This window comes from Parambassis ranga, chromosome 15 (assembly GCF_900634625.1).
Source record: "Parambassis ranga chromosome 15, fParRan2.1, whole genome shotgun sequence".
NCBI classification, from domain to species: domain Eukaryota; kingdom Metazoa; phylum Chordata; class Actinopteri; family Ambassidae; genus Parambassis; species Parambassis ranga.
In genome coordinates, this window is record NC_041035.1 from 11,787,178 (window position 1) to 11,807,511 (window position 20,334).

General features: G+C 40.8%; 1 protein-coding gene across 1 annotated transcript in view; it reads left to right on the forward strand.

Annotated features, from left to right (window-relative positions):
* The first annotated feature begins 76 nt into the window (after positions 1–76).
* Positions 77–20,334, forward strand: part of zcchc24 (zinc finger, CCHC domain containing 24) — a 31,605-nt gene continuing 11,347 nt past the window's right edge. Inside the window, exons 1-2 of the mRNA XM_028424280.1 lie at positions 77–577; positions 3,568–3,768. Coding sequence (XP_028280081.1) covers positions 338–577; positions 3,568–3,768 — 441 coding nt within the window. The 5' untranslated portion in view covers positions 77–337. The remainder of the gene's footprint in view (positions 578–3,567; positions 3,769–20,334) is intronic.

The window sequence follows — 20,334 nt, forward strand, 5'->3', positions numbered from 1 at the left end:
AACCCGGACGCTGATTGGCCGATCGCCCTCTCTGACGTAGGTCCGCGTTCATTACATATCCAAAGAGCCTCGCTCTGCCCCGCTGCAATAAAGGCAGATAGCGGACCATGGGGAGCAGGGGAAAACTTTTTATACTGACATGTTAGCGCAATGACTTTTCAGTAACATCTATCTGGGACGAGGCTCCCGGCGTGAGGAGGACAGGGCCCTTTACGGCAAGGAAAAAGAGGAGCACTTGCCATCTGCTGGGGAACATACAGCAGAGACGGCAAAGAAGAGTTGAGACCAGTCCAACAATCAGCGGTGGAAAATCCAGTTTAGCCATTTGAATTGAAAGATGAGCTTGTTGTCTGCCATAGACACGAGTGCCTCCGTGTACCAGCCTGCGCAACTTCTCAACTGGGTCTATCTCTCCTTACAAGACCCCCACCAGACCAGCGCCTTTGACGCGTTCAGACCCGAACCCAACTCTTCCCACCCGGATCTCAGTTTCAGCAAGACTCCTGCAGCGGCGGACCTGAGCTCTTCCCTCAACTCCAACTATCTCAACAACTTCTTTCAACTGCAGCGAAATGAGGTGAAAGTCGGCACGCTACATACGAATGTGAAGCTGCACTGTGTCAGATTGTTCGCTGGAGTTTAGCACAGGGAGAAGTTAGAGTCTGTAGAGTGTTGCCTGTCTGTGTCAGCAAATGTTTTAGCATGCAGCATGGGCTATTCTGGTAGGATATACATAACCGCCATGATATTTCTAATATGGACTTCAAATACACAGCTGCACATTTATTGATATTTTGAATATTACTAGTGAAAATATATTATTATAATAAAATATATAGGCAACTGTATATCACTGCCACATTTTAATGTAGCTGCTCAACTAACTTGTATACTTATAATGTAACACCCCCTACTGTAACTGTAGCAAGGTTAAAAACCTTGAACTATTTGTTCATAGGGCTTTATTGATTAAGGATTTTAATAGATTAAAGATATAACATAGTCCCTGTAGTAGTAGTAGAGTTCAGTCCACCCTCACCATAATGGCTTCAAGTGGTCTGGAATGAATTTTATTTTCATCTACATTCATGTTTAAGTAACAACTCAAGGTGAGCAGAAATATGCTTTAATCAGACATGTTTCAAAAAGAGCAACAGTTGGAAATAGATTCCCCTGCACGCCTCTGTCTGGTGACAGCGGGCCACTGCAGCCCCTTGCTGAGCTCTGCTGTCTTCTTCAAATAGACCAGGTTGTGCAAACAAAATCAATCCTTGTTTACATATTGTCTATTTTTGTAAGCCTGTGTAATTTTTAGAGGCAAACATGCTGATAATGTGTGCAGGGGTGCAAATCTGATACTCCAGACCACACTGTGCAAAAAGGAACGTTCAGTACACACACACTCATGCAGAAGCACACACAAAAATAATCACATTCTGTGGCCGAAATGTCAAAAATATACAGTGAGCTTGGTTGATTACACTGCAGCGATGTCTCTTAGATCTGTGTGACTATGTGCTGGAAACTCCAGCAGAGGATGGATGTTGTATTCACCATCTAGAGCCTGTATTCTTTATTATGGTGGTAACCATAGAGGCCTTTTGAAGCCATTTAACATGAAAAGTCATCTGAAAATGGGGTGTGCACATTATACATTACACAAAATGTTGTAATGCCATTGGGTCCATATGAGTATAAAGTGTTTCCCTCTGCGGAAACACACATAGAGTCTGGAAATGCTTTAAGGGGTGGTTGCATTTTGCAACTTACTATACCGGCTAAGCCAAGTAAAATAAACCACTGCAGAGATTTGACGATGAGATGAGTAATGTGAAATGTGGTTGTTTTTTTGCAACGGAGGATCACACAACAGTCTGTGGGGATAAATGAAAAAAAAATTGGAATTTAAGTATGCTTATAACAGTGTCACACATTTGTCAGATTTTTCTTATTAACTTTTTTTTCACATTAGTTCTGGTTTAATCTAACCCTGTGGCACATTCCAGGCGAACTTCCTCTACCTTGTGTCAGTCACATTTAAAGTTAACTACCAGACATAACACACATATCAGTGTCTGATAGACCCCTGCAGGGTGACACCTCATCCCAGGACCTGCGTAAACACTCACAGATGGGCTACACTTGTCCATCATACACAACCACTGGTGGTAATGAATGACACTAGTGTAGTCATCTCATCTAATACCCCACCTGACAAGTTCATTTCTGTAAGGATCTCATGTTAGAATTGTGAGTTTTTACATATACATATTTGAATTTTCTCGCAGTAAGACTACAAAGATGAACTCACTCACTCACTCAGTCACTCTCTCACTCACTCACTAAATAAACAAACACCCCACCATTAGCAGATGTGTGTGAAATCTGTTTCCTTTGGGCTGACAGCAGGAGGTTTCAAGCCAAACAGAAAAAAAAGTGAGAAACACAAACGAAGCAAAGTTTCCTGTTTTATATTTGTTTAAATCGTTTCACAATCTGCACTAAAAAACGTTCAGTTCAGCAAACACAAATATGTACCTTTTCCACCAGGAGTGTGTATATAACACGTGGAGTAAAACACACAGCAGATGGAAAAAAACTCTGAGAAGTTACAGAGCCGTGATGTTTGATTTACAGCGACTACATGTAATAAATGAACATGAGTCTTAAAGCTGGAGCTGGTTAGCAAGACAATCTCACAACCTCCAGATAAAGATTTGGCTTTCAGCCTTGGCTGGGTTGCCAAGTCTAAGGTTTCTGTGCTGTGCAACATTAAACATCAACACTAACATAATTTCCCAGACGCAGACCTGTGTCCTAAAATGATGCATGGCTGTCAGTGATGATGAAGACTTTATCTGTGGATTTCATCATGCCTGCATGCTCACGGATGTTATTACTTGAGCGTGGTGTCTTAAACATTTGTTATTAGTTGAGTTAAACTATTAAATGTCAAGGCAGATGATGGATTGTTTGCTTAGCAATTTCCCTACAAGGTTAATTATTACAGGACTGTGTGTGATTAGAATAAGCATCATTTCACCCAGAGGTCAAATCCTGTAAGTCATTTCTGGATTGTATTTAGGAGAGGAAGAGAAACTGCTGGCAACGCCTTGTCTGGTATTAATATTCAGAGGGCATCCTCTATGAATTCACTGGGCCCTGTGGCATGCAACGCTGCGTACTGTGGCTCCGAGCAGACTGAAAGCTCCGACCATGGCTAGTTTACCACCAACAGTGCATGGTGACATTACTGATGTTCCACAGGCTGGCGGGGGGGGGGGGGACATGCCTCCTTTCTTGTTTACAATGAGTCATCCTTTGTAAAGTCCTGTCTTTCTCTGTGGACATGCTCAGTACTTTTCCAGTTCATGAGCACAGCTGGGCTACCCGCCAGATGTTCTGAATTTAATGAGAGAAATGATCTTGGAGGTATTTTTTTCTTCTTCTTTTTTTTTTATGCACAGCAGAAAATAGGACAGAGGGCACATGAGGGAAATTGGTAATTAATCTATGCATTGTTGTGTTTATGTTAAATCTGATCTATGCCTGGTATTATTTTTGTAGGCCTTAAACAACAACGTGTATAAGAATGTGTCACCCTATGGCTCCCTGAACAACATTGTGGATGGACTCAACTCCCTGACGGACCACTTCTCAGACCTTTCCCTTTCGTCAGAGCCACGGAAACCCAACAAAAGACCCCCACCTAACTACTTGTGCCACCTGTGCTTCAACAAGGGCCACTACATCAAAGACTGCCCCCAGGTGAGGCTCATAATATACATATGCATACAGTATATACACATATATTACATAATGCAGTCTTCAAATGGCCAAGTTAAATCTTCAATAAATGCATATGTTCAGTTGGTTAAATTATAATGTCATGTTGTGACTTATGAGTGAGTGACTTCTTCAGGGTCTTTTCAAATGGTTCATGCAGGACAGTGATGATATAAATACTGTGCTTGCTGCAGTCAGTCTCTCTCTCTCTCTCTCTCTCTCTGGATCTGGTCTGACCTACTTGTTGAACAGGCTGCCCTCTGTCTTTTGTAGTCATGTGTGTGTGAGTGTCTATATGGGTGCTTGTGAGCATCTTAACACCCAAACCATTATACTACAAAAAACTACATGTCTATATTATATCCATAATAATAAGGCTTTTCAAGTCAAATCTGAAACTGTGTTGCTATACCAAAACATAGCTTAAGATAGCCCACAAAGCAGCAGTTACATTTCTTTCCAGCTTTCCAGTTTCCCACTATGTTTTTTTTCACTCTGAAGCACCATAGCTAATTTAGGATTTGCAGAGATGTTAACGTGCACTGACGTGTGTCTCATCACTCCAAAATGTAAACTCATCTTGTAATGCTCCAAGAGAGTTCTAGGCTTTAAGTAATTGCTGCCAGTACGTTTTCAAAGATGTGTCATAGGGATATGAGAATTTAAGATTTTGTGAACAAATAATCACTGTCACCTGTCATCTGTCTCAACACTAGTGTCCGCTCACTGTGCTAGTACCTGGCTTTTATCCCCCCATGTAATGGTGGTGCATGGAACCAGCTCCTATACCAATGGAAGGAACAGAAAAAAGACAGAAATTATTCAGGAGACACTGAATTACATTACCATATGTGTATCACATGATCCGATCTTTCATTTTTAAATATCATAGCTATCATCAGCATGTATTCATGTACAGTAACTATAGCATGATAAATATAATGTGTAGTTTGCAGAAGTTATTGAAAAAGGACTAGACCATGAAACTGCTGCGGTGGATCTGTCATTGTGGTGTTATACGGCACCTTGTAAAAAAGAGAACTCTATGGCTGGGACTGCAGCCTGGACGTGATCTGATTACACAATGCTGCTTTTCCCTAGGAATTGTGGAATTTTGGTAGTTATTTTTTTTGTTGGATGCCTAACAATCTGCCCCCCTTTTCTATGTCTCTGTCTTGCTTCTCCCCATTGTCTCCTCTCCCTTTCTCTTGGTGAAGTCGGATAGCCTAACCCTGCCCTAAGTTTCTTTTGCATGGAATGGTAATGAGGAGCAGATGTGAGATTAAAATGCTTTGACTTGCTTTATGACATATGATGACTGATCTCAGGAGGCCTGTAAAAGACCTGTGTACTGATGAAATATGTCCTGGATGGCTCTGCACTGCAATGCGTGAGAATTAGATCATCTATTGACAACTCATGGGAATTTGGGGTCGCAATATATCATACAACAAGCAACTTTTGCCTTTGTTTTGTCCCCTTGAAGTCATACTGTACCTGTTGACGTGAGCATTGATCAAATGATACTGATACTATGCACTGGAGCAGGTGAACGTTACGTAATGCAGGGTGTGTTTATTGCTTTTTCCATATGACTGTTCTTTTAAAAACCCCATATGATTTTCTCATTTAACTTTACCATATTAAAAAAAAATCTTTATTAAACAAAACCCGTATGACAGCAGGAGCTGTGAAATGAATCTTTCTATAGATTTAAGCATTCCGCTGTGTATGTCAAAAATCACCCTGGGCCGTCTCCTGGTTTGTATTTCAGCTGTTCGTTAAACTGCCAGCACTAACTCAAAAAGCAGCACAGTCTCCAAACAGCCTCCACACCTACACAGTTCAACACCATCCCAGTTATTTAAGTCTCTCTTGGGCTTTTTTCTTCATAAATTTTTCTTTCCATTTGTGCTACACTGCTTACACTATTGTCCAGTCACCTGTCACTGCAGGCCTAAGACATATGATGGAGAAGACACACATACAACGGACACAGAGTTTTGGCAACTTATTCATTTTTAAATCAACATTGTTGTTTTTTTTTAACTCTAAATTAGCATTACTCTTTTTCACAATTATAGTGATCCTTTGTACAGATTGGTGTAACCCTACTGATAGATTGTCCTCCTGTCCAGAGGTTATTTGCCAGTGAAAACAGCTCCTGCTTTACAGAGTTCTGCTAAGTTTGTCATCCTGGTCCAACATGGAGAATCACATCCTGATGACATGTACAGTCTTCCTCTGTTACTTCACCTCAACATGTTTTATTTTTCCGCGTCTGGCCTGTAACTTCCATTACTACATTTAGCGGGGATTGAATAGATGGGTTGAATAGTCCCACATTGACTATACCAACATGTACACACTCAGTCCAGCAGTTGTGGGTCTTATAGATCTTTTCCAGCTAGATGTTGGAGCTTTGGGAAGTGTATCATGGCAGCTCTTGGGAGCTGTGCTTTCTGCTGTAAAGATATTACTTTGTTGTCTGGTTAGAAGTAGTGAAATCTTTCAGGAACTGCCTAAAAAAATACAGATTGTCCTTTGATATGTTGCGAATATGCTTCTCACTAGGCTTAAAGAGTCTAAGGACCAAGCAAGCTGGCGCCTTGGTCATTTGACTTTGTTGTGGATAAATGCATGGATACACTCCTGGAAGATACTCAGCACTGTTCATGCTGATCATCTTCCAGGCTCTCTCTGCATCATTTGAATGCAGCAGCCTGCTTCCTCTGCATGCTGTAAGAAGGAGCACTCCACTACATGTGCAGTGTAATGAGATCCAAATATCTAATCACCTTCTGTACTTTGATTTCTCCATTGTTGCTGCTCCTTACACAATAAGAATTAGGTCATTAAATAGTTGAGGTGGGCACAGTGCTAAACCGTAATTTTAAATGTTAGAGTTTTTTTGTTTTAACCTATTATAATTGGAACCTGGTAGAAAAGGCCTGCGGCTGTGCTGAAAGAATTATTTTTCAGGGATCTCTTGTAGCGGAGTAAAAGCCACAGGCCTGGCAGCTGCTGCCAGGAGCTCCCTGTCATGGGGACAGAGGTGTTATGTAAACTGGCTTTTATTCGGAAAATGAGGTCGCTCCCCTAGTTATGAGCAGAATGCTTCTCACTGCCACCCTTTGGCCCCCTTCCAAGATGTCTTCCACTTGCACTCATGATTTGGTTTTGTTCAGGGGACTAATCCTCTCTGCAGCTGGCCCCACTTCTGATGTGACTGATCAAAATGATGCACTGAATGACATCTTCTTTTTATGTCCCCCTGTAGAAAGATTAACTCATGGAAAATGTCTGGTGCAGGTTTGTCAGTATGTAGGGGCGCCTGCTGTTGCTGCTGTGTGTTTTAATGTGTGTCTTTGAGCTACAGTGGAACCCTGACTTATGATGTCCCCTTCCTGGTTCCAATGAAGCATTTGAGTCCTTATTTTGTAAAAGAAAAAATGCTAGATCCTGCTGTAATTACACACATATTTATATATTGGCAACATATGATGTTGCCAATTGGCAACATATGATGTTGGCAACATTGGCAACATATGATGTTGCCAATGTAATTTTGTAACTCAGTTGCAGTTCATTATATAAAATACTATGTACTTTTGTGGAAAATGAACCACTTCCTTTGTCTACCAACACCAAGATGGCTGCTCTCCTTGGCAAATTTCACCTCAGATTCCAGAACAATGGTGATTTGCGTGACTTCATGTAGTAGTCTGTCTAACTGCATATCTCTATCGAAACCTCAACCATCTTTCAAATTGACAAACATCATGGGGCAATTTAAAAATATTATTTGTTGACCATTGCTCACCATTACAAAATGATAAGAACTTTGTTTCTCCATGGACACATGAGAAAGTTCTCTTTTTTCAAATATAATCTGCAAGAAACCTAATAGGCATGTTTTTCAAAATATTGAGCTACTTGCTTTAGGGCGCACAAAAATGTTTTATATTAGGCTGCTGCTTCTCATTTAATGTTGCATAGCTCTCATTGCTTTACCACAAAGATACAGATAACAGAAAAGCTGAAGATGACTTCCAGATTTGTGTTTTTTTTTTTTTTTAAATCCAGCTGTGAGACAAATTAAATTTATTATATGTATAATAAACCAGTGACTGCACTTAAATATGGAATGTTCTACATGTATCCATCTGCGAAAAAATAACAGACAGGGCAGATAGGAAAGAAGAGCAGAGCCAAGAGCATCACAGTTGCTGTGCTGATCAGAAACACATGGAGCCCATTGATCCAGTCACAGAGCCTTCTTTATCGCATCAGGATAATGCACCTTTTGTTCAGATTGTTATGGCGTCAGCGGCATGAATGTGTGTGTATTTATAGTATTATTTTTTACTTTACTATATTAAAATGATTTTTGTAGTGATGTCGCAGCACGTTATTTACATGTGTTGGACCAAAATATATAATCAAATAACTCAGGATTCTCTAAGTTCTCTAAAATAAATAACTTTAAAAAGGATGTTCTGTTTCACTTTATCAAGTTATTACAAGATCAGATGTTTCCTCTAATCTCTTATCTTTCTACCTGTCAGTCAGTCAAGCCTCGTGTGATTTAGGGCATTAGGGGATGTCTGAGTATCCCCTAGCATCTATCTGAGACCATATGCCAATTATTGTGATGGTCCTTGCACCTCTGTGGTGTTAACTTCAGCAGCAGGCTGTTCTTTGTGACAAATGGTCTCCATAATCTTCCATAACATTGTCAACAGACAGTGACCTGAGGTGAGCTGTAAAGTGAGGGCCTCTTCACACCAGAAGCAAATCAAGCTCTGAGTAATGTGTGACTTGCCAAAATGTGAGCTTCTCCTTTGGTTGTGGTGATAAACTTAATGACTTCTCATTACTGCAGCCCACTTTGTTTAACATAACAAACATCAGCTGCGAATGTTGTTTTTAAATCTTCCCATGTTTCCTTTGACAGATCAGTCACATGGTTGAGAAACACACAGGGATACTTGAAAGTTTTGTGTGTTTTAATGTTTAATGTGTTTGCTAAAGATACACTACATCACGTGGGGAGACTCTTCACTCTAGGAAATCAAGTGTAGCTCTGTGTAGGCATGGTCAATTTCCTGTTGTTTGTGACTAAATTAAATTAGATTCAGAGTTTTTATACTTACACTTTCTCATCATTTTCCTTAATTAATGTATCAACATAAAGTGGGGAATTTTATGTACAGGAAAATGTATTAAAGTTAAATTGCTTGGATGATACTAGAGCTTGGCACAGTATCTGTTGATATCTGGCCCATTACAGATAAAGTAATGATAGATAATACATTCTCCTGTAGACGTGTGTATGTACTCTTACCAAGACAATAGAAGGGAAACTTGTGAGAGATGCCCAGTAACATTTTTATTATTGCAGGTATTGCTTTAATCCATTAAGTGAAGGGCAAGCTACCACATTTACACACACTGCCTTAGCTGTAACAGTTAATGAGGAAGTGTTGGCTTCATCTGTGGATTACTGTGTGGTAACAACACTACGGAGAGCTGTCCTTTTCACTCTTCTCACTTCTGCTGGTCCTGTGATTTAAACCAGAGAAATGGGTTAATCCAGACTATAGTTTCCTGTAAAATCCCAATATTTAATATTATTAACTATTTTTGTGTGCAGCAGCTTCTTAAAAATATTCAGTATAGCTTTGCATTAAGCCTCTGGCAAAACATTAGTAGTGAAAAGTTGATGCTAAATTAGTCCGACCAGCGCTTGATTATTCAATAGTTTAACAGATTATGTGGGTTTAATGTAGCTGAAGACGTTTGCTGTCCCCTGGAGGCTAGTGTTCCTGGGAGGAGAGGGAACATAGATTCATTCTACATCTGTCTTTTAGCTTTTCTAATCTCTTTTTAACCATCTCTTGCTTTTTCCTGAAAGATGTCTGTAGTAAAATACATTTTCCTCTGGCTCTAACAGCTGTTTTCTGTCTTCTTATCTTGGGTTTATGCTCTCTCCCTTCATACATGCTTTCGTTTGTTAATCCTGTCGATAAACGATCTTTCAACACCACAGTCACACGTCGACATTTGTCATGAGAGAATGCTTCTCACTTTACCTCCATGATCCCTGTGCCCCGGGGCAGGTTCAGACATGGCTATGGCTATGGCAGGCAGTTTGGATGTGTCAGGCAGATTGAAAGGGCACAAGAGCTGAGAGACAGCGGACCATCGAAAGGGGAGTGAGGGCACTTCCTCTGAAAGGAAATCAAAGTTAAAAGAATGATAAAAGTGTGGTTTCCTGCCAGCTGGTTTGTGTTCTGTACAGAAATCCCACTCTTCCTCTCCATTTTTGCTGAGACAACAATCACACCACTTCCTGTTTTGGTAACTGTGACACCTCGAACCCCATCTCTCTGGGAAGCAGTGGACAGTTACCACAGTTACAGGTAAACTCACAGCTGCTCACAGACTGAGAAATTTAGTGAAATGATGACAGAGGACAAGCGGAATGAAGATACTACTGGTGTTGGGTTAAGTCAAAATGAGTGACGCTAAGTTGTCCATCAGTTGTTGAATCTCAAATGAATTTGGCACATCCTATCATCTGATTAGTTCTCCTGTGACACTTGAACTGAGGCTCTATTGTCTAATACTAGATGAATTTATTAGCTTTGTTTCTTATGTAACACTTTGTTGTATGAATCTTTTTTCCAGTCAGGTCGCTGAGCCAGCACTGAGCTGTAAAACACAGGCTGGAGTTAATAAAAGAAAATAAACAATAATGTGTTTGGGGCACTTGCTCGTCACATAGCCTTTTATGTAATTTTGCTTTTGCAGCCAGAGGGAAACCAGGTCAGCACTCAGTTCACTCTCCTTATGTTACACATTTATTTTCTTTATGTCTGATTGTACAATACAGACTGCATACCATTCAAAACAGCTCCCATAAAAAATAATGGCAGCAACATTAACAAATACTAAGTTACAACACGTTAGTCTGTGTAAAGCAGCACAACTACAGCTGTGCGTGCAGGACAGCTGTGCGTGCAGGACAGCTGTGCGTGCAGGACAGCAGCCTTGCACCAAGAACTCAGGAACTGGAACAGGATGGTTTACCTTTCACTGAGGCAGAAGGGAGGAATCAGAGGGTCAGAGGTCAGATTTTCACTACAGCATGATGTCCTGTTAGCACACCACGGCCACAGGGCTCTGTTAACATGCACTGAACAGTACTGTCCGTCACATACCTACATAATAGTAGAGTGTGTAATATACTGTATGTTTCTATAGACGCTGCTCTGCTGTGCATGTATGAAAACGATCAGACAGGGTGCATTCATGGTAAACTGGACTGACATCCAAACCTCTTTTACAGCTGACAAATGCTTCTAATGGAATTTAAACTACCTGACTAACCTTCTTTACAAACACTTTACATGGAGTGTTTACACTGTATTTTACACCCTGACAGTTCCTGTAACCTCTCTCCACTTTCACTTATTAGCAGCTGAGAATGACTTCAGACACTAAGGCACCAGAATAACCTTTCCTATCAGACCAACAAACTCATTTTGGTGTTTATCTCCATTGGTTAAACGGTATTTGGTTGAACTAATTGCTCCTTGTAGCAGCACCGATTCTTGTCACATGAAAACAACTGAGATTCTTCCGTGATATGAGACTAGACTGAGAGAGGGGACGGACAAGCAGACGGACGGACAGACAGAGTCGCTGTGAAGCTGTGAGTGCTGGCACACTGGACAGGATTTGGTGTCAAGAGATCAGGGACTGACACTACTGGCTTTGTGTTATGCTTGAATGGGCACCTTAGGGAGAGACTGTGGTTCTGAATGGGCACCATTGGGGAAAGCCCTAGTGGTGGGAATGGAGGCTGGTAATTAAGGCAGTCATTGTACGTCTGTAGGATATGCTAGACAGAGAGGTCAGGAAGGCAGGCCTGTATTGTTCCCCCAGCAAGGCAATCACTGCATCACAGGGGTGCGTCAGACTCAAGTATGCTTGGAGACACTCTTGGATCTTATAGAGGGAGGGAAAAAAATTACAACAACAAACCACACATGCGGTCCTATATGGTCTGTTTGTCTATGTCAAGATGCAGACTATAGGGGCCTCTTCTGTGGTTTTGATGTTGTGTTGTTTTCCTCCACCCTACTTAAGAGTTAGGCTTGTGTTAACCATAAATTACAACACACATGTGGTCAGCATATAAAGATAACATCTCATATGTGTGCATCAAGTGAGTCCAAGTCAGCCAGTACTATCGTGAAAACCAGTGTAAAAAGGCTATTAAAAAGCATTTCTTTCATCTTTCTTTATGTCCTGTGGTACTGTTACTGTTTATTTTCAGTCACTGTTGAGTTCACTGTGGGCAACAAAAGTACCTGGTTAGGTTCAGGAAGAGATCAGACATGCAACAAGCTTCTCCAGTGTTCACATGAACCGTTCCACCACTGCTATTTAAGATAACTGATTAGGCAAAAACAATAGTGCACCCAATAAGCCTTCTCCAAATGGTGAAGACTGTTTATTGTCACATGTTCTTTTTAAAGTTTGCAGTTGAAGCCTTTTCTCGCCTCTCCTCTCTGCTCTGCCCTGCAGTTTTGAGAAGTTTCTGGCAGAGATGAAGGGTGGGGGGAGGTGCATCATGGGAATGTTTTTACAGGGTGACCCCTGATCTTCCTTCCAGTCGCAGCAAAGGCCTTGCGTCTGTCTCTGCTCTAACACTCACTCAGTCAGGTTAACAAAGAGAGAGATGCAGGGGGAGAAGCAGGGAGTGAGTAGAGACTGCCCTGTCAACAGATAAGCTTTATCAGGGATGCTAGGGACATGCTGTGTCAGACATATCTTCTCCCCCTTTCACAGTCAGACAGACAGGAAGAGCATCGTCACTGTGCTGTGACCGCTATCTGTCAAGATATTTTATTTTTATGGAGTTAAAGAGAGAAAGGGTCTTTCATAGCAAGAGCATTGAGAAACCATATAGGGCCATAGGTCCGATATAGCATTGACACCAAGTGACACTGAGATTAGCAACACACGTGTACAGTATATCCAGCTGAGTGACTTCCAGAAATATGCCTACACACAATCCAGCATCACACACACACACACAACTCCAGAGGATACATGGAAGAATCATGCAAACCCAGTCAGCAATAGCTTCCCACTGCAGATGACAGTGTATTGTGCACCTCTGTATGCTCTGGTCTGCCACCCAACCTGCTCTTGTCATTCATTGGACTGGTAACCCAACGCTGCTGTGCAGCTGTACAGCTTGTTGGGCTTAGTGGGACTGTAGCTAAGTCCAAGGCTAGGAGAGGGCAAGGGGGGAAATTCACACCCGTGGCCCCACTTAGCATTAGCCTTTAACTCCAGGTAAATATGGTGTATATGGTAAACATATCCTATGACTGTGAAAAGAGGCTGCTTCTATGTCAGGCTGGTGCCTTTATGGAACTGAGCTCCTGGGTTGAAGCAGGACAGATTCCAAGGCCCAGTTGGCTCATAGTGGTGTTTTCTATGAATGAAGGATGAAGAGAGTGAAAGGATTCTGTCAAAAACATCAACCTTAAAACAAGAGAATGTTATTGGTTTAAAAACAAAACACCCACATGCTTGACTCTCGTGGGTATCCATCCATCATCCAAGAGCATGACACTGAGATCCGTGGCCGATTAGGAAAGCTGGGTTTTTGGAAATCTAGGAATCTGGGAATAGGATTTTGGCAAAGTCAACGCTGGCATAGTGATATGCCTGTGCAGCTGTTTGGACATGAATGACATCAGTCTGTTACTGAGGGAAAAAAGTTGGACATGTGCACATAAATGCATATGTGTATGCATGGTGTGTGTGTGTAGAAATCATGACATTAGCATTTAGCACAGCATTATATGTATGAACAACTGTTTTTCTTTCTCTAAGATAAATATCCTCTCTTTATTTGGTTCAGCAAAATCAAACACAAGTATATTAATTGTCATAACATTGAAATCAGCTAGAGCACATAATACAAGACCTCCACCTACGGTTTATCAAAACAACCAGAGACTGCAGGTCACCAAATTTAATTGTGTAAGCAACAACATAATTAAAGATGACTTAGCTGAGATTTGCTTTAATCTACATCAACAGATCAGAATATTGTAATGTCAGCTTTGCCAGTTTTGTTTTACAGTGCATTCAGCAAAAGCTACATTATTGCCTGCAAGAGCTGATTGAGAAGTGCCTGGCCTATAGTAGAAGGTGATGAGTTATTCAGCTGTATTTTTATAAATGTGGAATACAACTCTTCAAGTGATTATGCAGAAAAGTTTCACATTTTTTTATGTTATTTCTGTTTTGGGTAATTGAAAATTTTGGGTAATTGAAAAGTCAGCGCTGTCCACAAGTCCACAGTGCAAATGGCTGGCTTCCATTTGACCTCTTCTTAAAACCCAACCTGATTTGGCTACCTCATCTTTAAGGTGAAGAGGGAGCTAGGGGTGGTCATATTGATAGTAATAACAGCATTGCTATTCTGGACAACTTTCTGGAAGTACAACATGGCAGTGATTTATACCTTCTGCTTCAGACCACAGACTAATCAATCACCACTTGACATTTTATGATGCTAAAGTTAATCCACTGCCTACAAATATATTGTCAAAAGCACCTAGACTTCAAAAGAGCTACTCCTATTTAACTGATAGAAATACTCTCCGAGGGCATTTCGTTTGATTTCTTCCATGTGTGTTTGTTTTTATGATACCATTGCAGTGATTATCTCTGTATTTCTTTCTGTGTTTTGTTTTAAAAGGACAAACACAATTAACATTTTTACAGTGTAGTATACTGTTGTTGTAAAAATGCTTCGCCGATTTCTCAGTAGGCATCAACAACATTTAAAAACATAATGTACCTTTTTAAAAGAACTTTTTGGTAAAGCCTCTCCAGTTATCTACATGACTGATAGCTGTGGGATGTTTTATCTTTGGTACAGCTGTCTTGATTTACCTTTTCCCTGCATGATATCTCAGCATGTCAAAGAACAGACTAAACATAAGTGATATACTTGGTGCTGTTGTGGGGCTTAAAGTAGAATCTGAGAAAATGTTAAATTGGGATATTTGTTCTGTTTTGAGATCCATATAGAAAGTAATGTGTGTGTGTGTGTGTGTGTGTCAGTCTCTTCCTGTGCAAACACACATATAGCACTTCACTGCCAAGCAGAGGCCGTTTCCTAGAATGACCTATTTTGGTGTCTCCATGGAGCTGGAAACGTACTTGTGGTTATTCTTTAAAACAGTTGGAATGGCTGTCCTCTCAAAATCCTCCCCTCTGTATCACTGTGAGATAACAAACAATCTCATGTATGAAAACTTGTGATCACTGTGGTTAAACCCAGAAAACCACAGGGGAAACTTGTAACCTCCCCGTCACTGCTCACTTGAGCTTCCGGCCATTTTGAACACATACGGACTCCATTGATGATATTTTCTGTACACTTTCAGCTGTGTGGTTCCTTTTCATTTTTTTAATTAACTATGTCACCTCACCTGAGAGGGTATATAAATATATATATATATATATATATATATATATATATATATATATATATATGTGTATGACAGTATAAATGCCACACAGGCATATTTAGATCTGGAAACAACTGGGATGTGCTATTGTAAGTAAACTGCTTTTTATAGTAGTAATGAATGGTCAAGCACATAGGAATAACTAAAATAAAGAGCCTGTAGAATATGAAACCTTTTTTTAAGAATAGCATCCTGACCCACATGGGTGCAGGCAGACGCAGATGAGTGACGACTGAGATGGAAAACTCAGAGGAGAAGTCATATCTAGTGAGCTCACATACCATTTGCTGACTAATATTAGCAAATCTAATGAGTCTTTGTCAGTGAGTCTATTTTTATGGACATAAAGACATCTGAATTTGACGGAGTGACAGTTTACACATAAGAAATAATGCATACACATCTTGCACCCAGGAAAGTGTGACAGTGTAGTGAAAAATAAAGCCAATATAGAGTTCAGAAATCGGGAGGCAGGGCAGAGGGAAATAAAAACAAACCTGAAAAAAACTCCGGAAAAACACTTGGATATTGCCTAAGATCAAGTCAAAAATTTATGTAAACAAGTTTACCCAGATCTGTGTGTTGTTTTGTTCTCAGTTTACAGCAAAGGTTCTGTAAAGCTTATGACAGTATGTTTTTTTTTTTTTGCTAAATCTGATTGCAGAGTTGATTAGGTCATCTACTGCAGGCATAATAAACAAATATAGGCGTCTGTAGTGTCACAAGGTCGATCCACAGTTACAAAATGAATGAGAACATGGCTCCTTCGTAAAAGTTTGTAGTTTGTGCACATTTAATTTTGAATATTTTTATTTATCTACAGTCGCCCTAACATGCTGTGGTACAATTAGTTTAAACATCTGCTTAGTTTCTTTGCATAGCCACTTAAAGATGGATAAGGGTAACAGATTATGCAAAAGACATTATTTTTGTGCTAATAATGTGCAAATATTGGAAAGATAAAATGTTTAGTTAATCAATTCATGCATCTTGAAGGGAAACGTGACGTGCGTCCTAGATCCAGCACAGTAAAGGTTAGAATTCTGACTTTTCAAACCGGGATTTGAGAATCTCTAGTGGACGTCAACATTTTTAAAAATGTTGTAATCAATACATAACCATAAGAGTGATTAATAGACATTGGGGCTAATTTTGAAGACTGTATGAGAAATTATATTCTATTATCATGTTGTAACTTTACAGACTAGTCAAGTTGTTTGTGTAGGGTTATTGCCTGAATGCATTTTTAGTGCATGGCGGTACACGCGTTAGTGTGCGCACAACCCTAGGAGTGTTTGAGGTTATGTTCCGTACATGATGTATAATGCTGTGGTTTATATTTAGAGACAAGTGCACAAGATAAGAATGCTTATCTCAGCAGTTGTAGATGCGGAGCTGTGAAGCAGTGAAAGCTCTGCGGTGGGTTGTACGCAACCATCAAAGACGTGTGAGTCTCAGGGTTTAAGAGCTCCATGAACAACAACAATTTTTGGTGTTTCCAGCTGCACTAAAAATTGACCCAACCACATGATTAATAGATATAAGATTACAGCAACACTATCATGAAAAGTCCAGGAAATATTTCCTTGTTGTGGCCAAGAGAAGAATCAGGCATGATCGATGCTTTGATCTTTCTTGATGTTTCACAGAGGAGAACCAGTTCTTAGGTTTAAACCACATCCAGGTTCCTGCCTCTCCTCCACCCCCCCCCCCCCTTATTTTGTAGAAATCATCACGCTAAGGCTAGCACGTTAACTGAAACCACATTAAAGCAATTAGAAGTCTTATCAGAAATACTACGGTTAATGAGCAAACCAAACAAAAACTCAAAAAGACTCAAAGCTAACATAGTGTACTGAACTCCATCTGCTGTATCTGTAAATCTATCTCTTTCTGAAAAGTGGCCAAACCAAATACAGATCCTGAGATGAGGACACAAGAGCAGACACAGATATGTGCACGGACACACTGGTGCACGCTCACATGCACATGGTAATGCAACACACACAGGTTGGGGCCTGGCTCAGTTTTTCTTGTGTTGCTCTCTGAGTGATGTCCTGGGGGATGCGGAGAGGCAGAGCGGGGCCTGAGCTCCTCCGCTGCTCCTTTGTTTACACTGATGGTTTCCAGATGCTAGCTAGTGATCGGAGTGCTACGGAACGCTGGGGAGCAGCCCAGCAGTTTAGGGCCTGCGCCAGCAAACTGGGATTAAGGCAGCTCTACGTGGGATACTTTAAAAACATGGCTTTGCTTTGTAATAACTGCAATTGTTTCCAATGGCTGAGAGAGAGAGAGAGAGTCTGACAAAAGTGATAAGGAGCTATCTTTTTTTTTGCATGTAGCGATATTTAAGTGTTACAGTCTTGATTTATTGGGACGACACATGCAATGCACGATGACGTCTTGCTTCATTAAGTGTAATTATTAGTCACAGCTTAATTGCATCTGACTGTAATTAACATATTTGTTTCACTCAGTAATTTGACTGTATGTTTCTTCAGACAGGCTCCAGCTAAGCCTTTCTGATGATGATTGCAACAAGAGATTTTTGCACCCTATAATTTCCTTTGACTTGTTTTTCTGTGACAGCATGAGTATATTGTCTGTCTCTTGTGTGCAGCCCCCTTCAGGGAAGATTGTTTTCATAAATAGAGCTGCATTGTGCTCAAATGAGGGCAAATTTATCACTTAAACAGCACACCTGTTCCTCCCATCACTTTCAGCCTCGGCCACTTCTCCTAACAGGCATTATAAAGAGACAGCTGCACCAGCAAAGGAGCTGTCCAGAGAGAGAGAGAGAGGGAGAGAGGGGGGAGAGAGAGAGAGGTGAGAAAGATTGCAGGGAAAAAGAGAGAGAGAGAGAGAGAGATGCACAGAAAACAGTGGCTGCATTTAGAGCTTGTAGTGCATGGTGGGATTGATAAATAGTCCCCATAATGCACCTGGCTGACTTTCTGGCATGAGGTTGCGGCTGTTTAGCCCAGAGGCGGAAACAGGCAATAAAAAAATGCTTGTGCTGTGTGCAGTGGGACACAGCTGAGGTGGTGACAGTGTCATTCTTGTGAGAGACTTGAAGCAGTGGCCATCTGCACGCCCTCACTTGGCCCTCAGTTCTGACTGAAAACGCTGACGACTGCACCCTCACGTCTAGCTGCTGTGATGTCAGACACTGCGGGTAGTGATGGTTTAGTGGATATATAAGTTTAACTAAGAAAGACACAAAATAAAGAAAAGGCCAAAGAGTTTCTGGCGTGGAAAGCAATACCACACAAGATAATGCAGTGTGTGAAACAATGCATCTTTTTTTTAGAAAATATTTTCACCTTAGATGTGGTCAGCCCAAACCAAATTATGCACTGAGAATTGTTTTGCAAGAATGATTTGCCCCAAATGACCCGACAAAAGTTTCTGCTCCTTCTGGTGAGGTCTGACAAACAACCCGAGGCTTGTCTTTGTACTGTGTGAGTCTCTCATGACTCATTGACCCTTCTGTGGCCATGTAATTTCATGGTGTGTTGATGGTATCATCAAATATTACCAAATAATCCTCTCAAACTCTGCTGTATGCCTGTTGCAAGGAAAAGCATTGCTTCTGCTTTTGGCTGAATTATAATGAGAGCAAAGCACAGCACACTATAAAAAAGAACACTACACCTGTTTCCAAAGCCATGTTCACTACCCTTATTATTACAAAATCGTATTTAAAATAATGAACAAAGTCAGGATGCAATTGGATATTGGCAAATTATCTACAGGAAACATCATGTTATTGGCTGATGGTCAGTATTTCATTTTAAGGCTAAACCCTTCCATAACAATCTTGATTATATTGTGCATCTAGAACAAACCATCTATTTTTGAAAGGCTTAGATTTAACCTACACTGACTCTGCACTGATCTGTGTTGTAGTTGAAGGGCATTCACCAACCTAAATTCAGACCAGAGGAGTGATTACATAATTACTACCAACCGTTTTCCAAAGCCTCAAAGTTGTTTTACCCACCAAATCCCTTGTTTGGAGATGAAGGTGGACAAACCACTCAAAGGCATTTGTATATAAACCCAAGCTTTACGCCCAGTACTGTCTCATTGTGGGCAAAGCACAGAGTCCACATCCAACACTAGGTAAATGTCTCCTCTAATATGTTGAGAAATATGAAATCCTGTATGCACAACCTTGAAAGGAGCGACCTCTAAAATTATTCCTCTCAGGTTTGGCTTGGACATCTAATAATATATTAAACCAAGGCTAACCTCTCCTGTTGCTGGAGACAGAGGATTAAGGGTTCAGTTTTTGGGCGAGTGTCTAAGAGTCTGCCGTCTGTCCACTGGTCATTACTCTTAGACTGGAATGTAAGATCAACACAAATGCGAGATCACCTTTAGGCCTCAGACAGTGGTCTAAACCACACTTTTTTTTCCAGTGGTCAGTAAGAGAAATCTCACTGTGATTTACACTGGAGCAGCATTACAAGATGGTTATTGTGGCAAAAAAAATGATATTCGAACTTTTCAGAGTGGGACGCCTGGCTGCATACTTTTCAATCAATTTCACGGTATTACCTGAATTACCCCGAAATTTTAAGACGTCTCAGTGGGTGTCGTCTAGACTGGAGTCAAACGCTTAAACACACCGCCGCAAGTTCGGTAATCACACTGTGATTGTACACATGCCTCAGATTCCTGATATTGTTCTGTTTGTATAACATATGTGTCTTTAAAAATCGACCCCCTGGAGAATCATCTCTGCATTCCTGCGCATGATAATGAGTCCAATCCACTGTATTTGTGGCCAGAACTAGAGTGGTTACTTAAGATCCTCTCACTCACTCTCTCTCTCTCTCTCTCTCTCACTCTCTAAAACCAATGGCCTAATTGAAAGCAGAGCTGCGATTTTATGACGGCTCTCAGTGTTTCTCATGTTCTGCCCCTATGGAGGCCATCTGCTTTGGATTTAGATTTCCTTCTCCCTCTA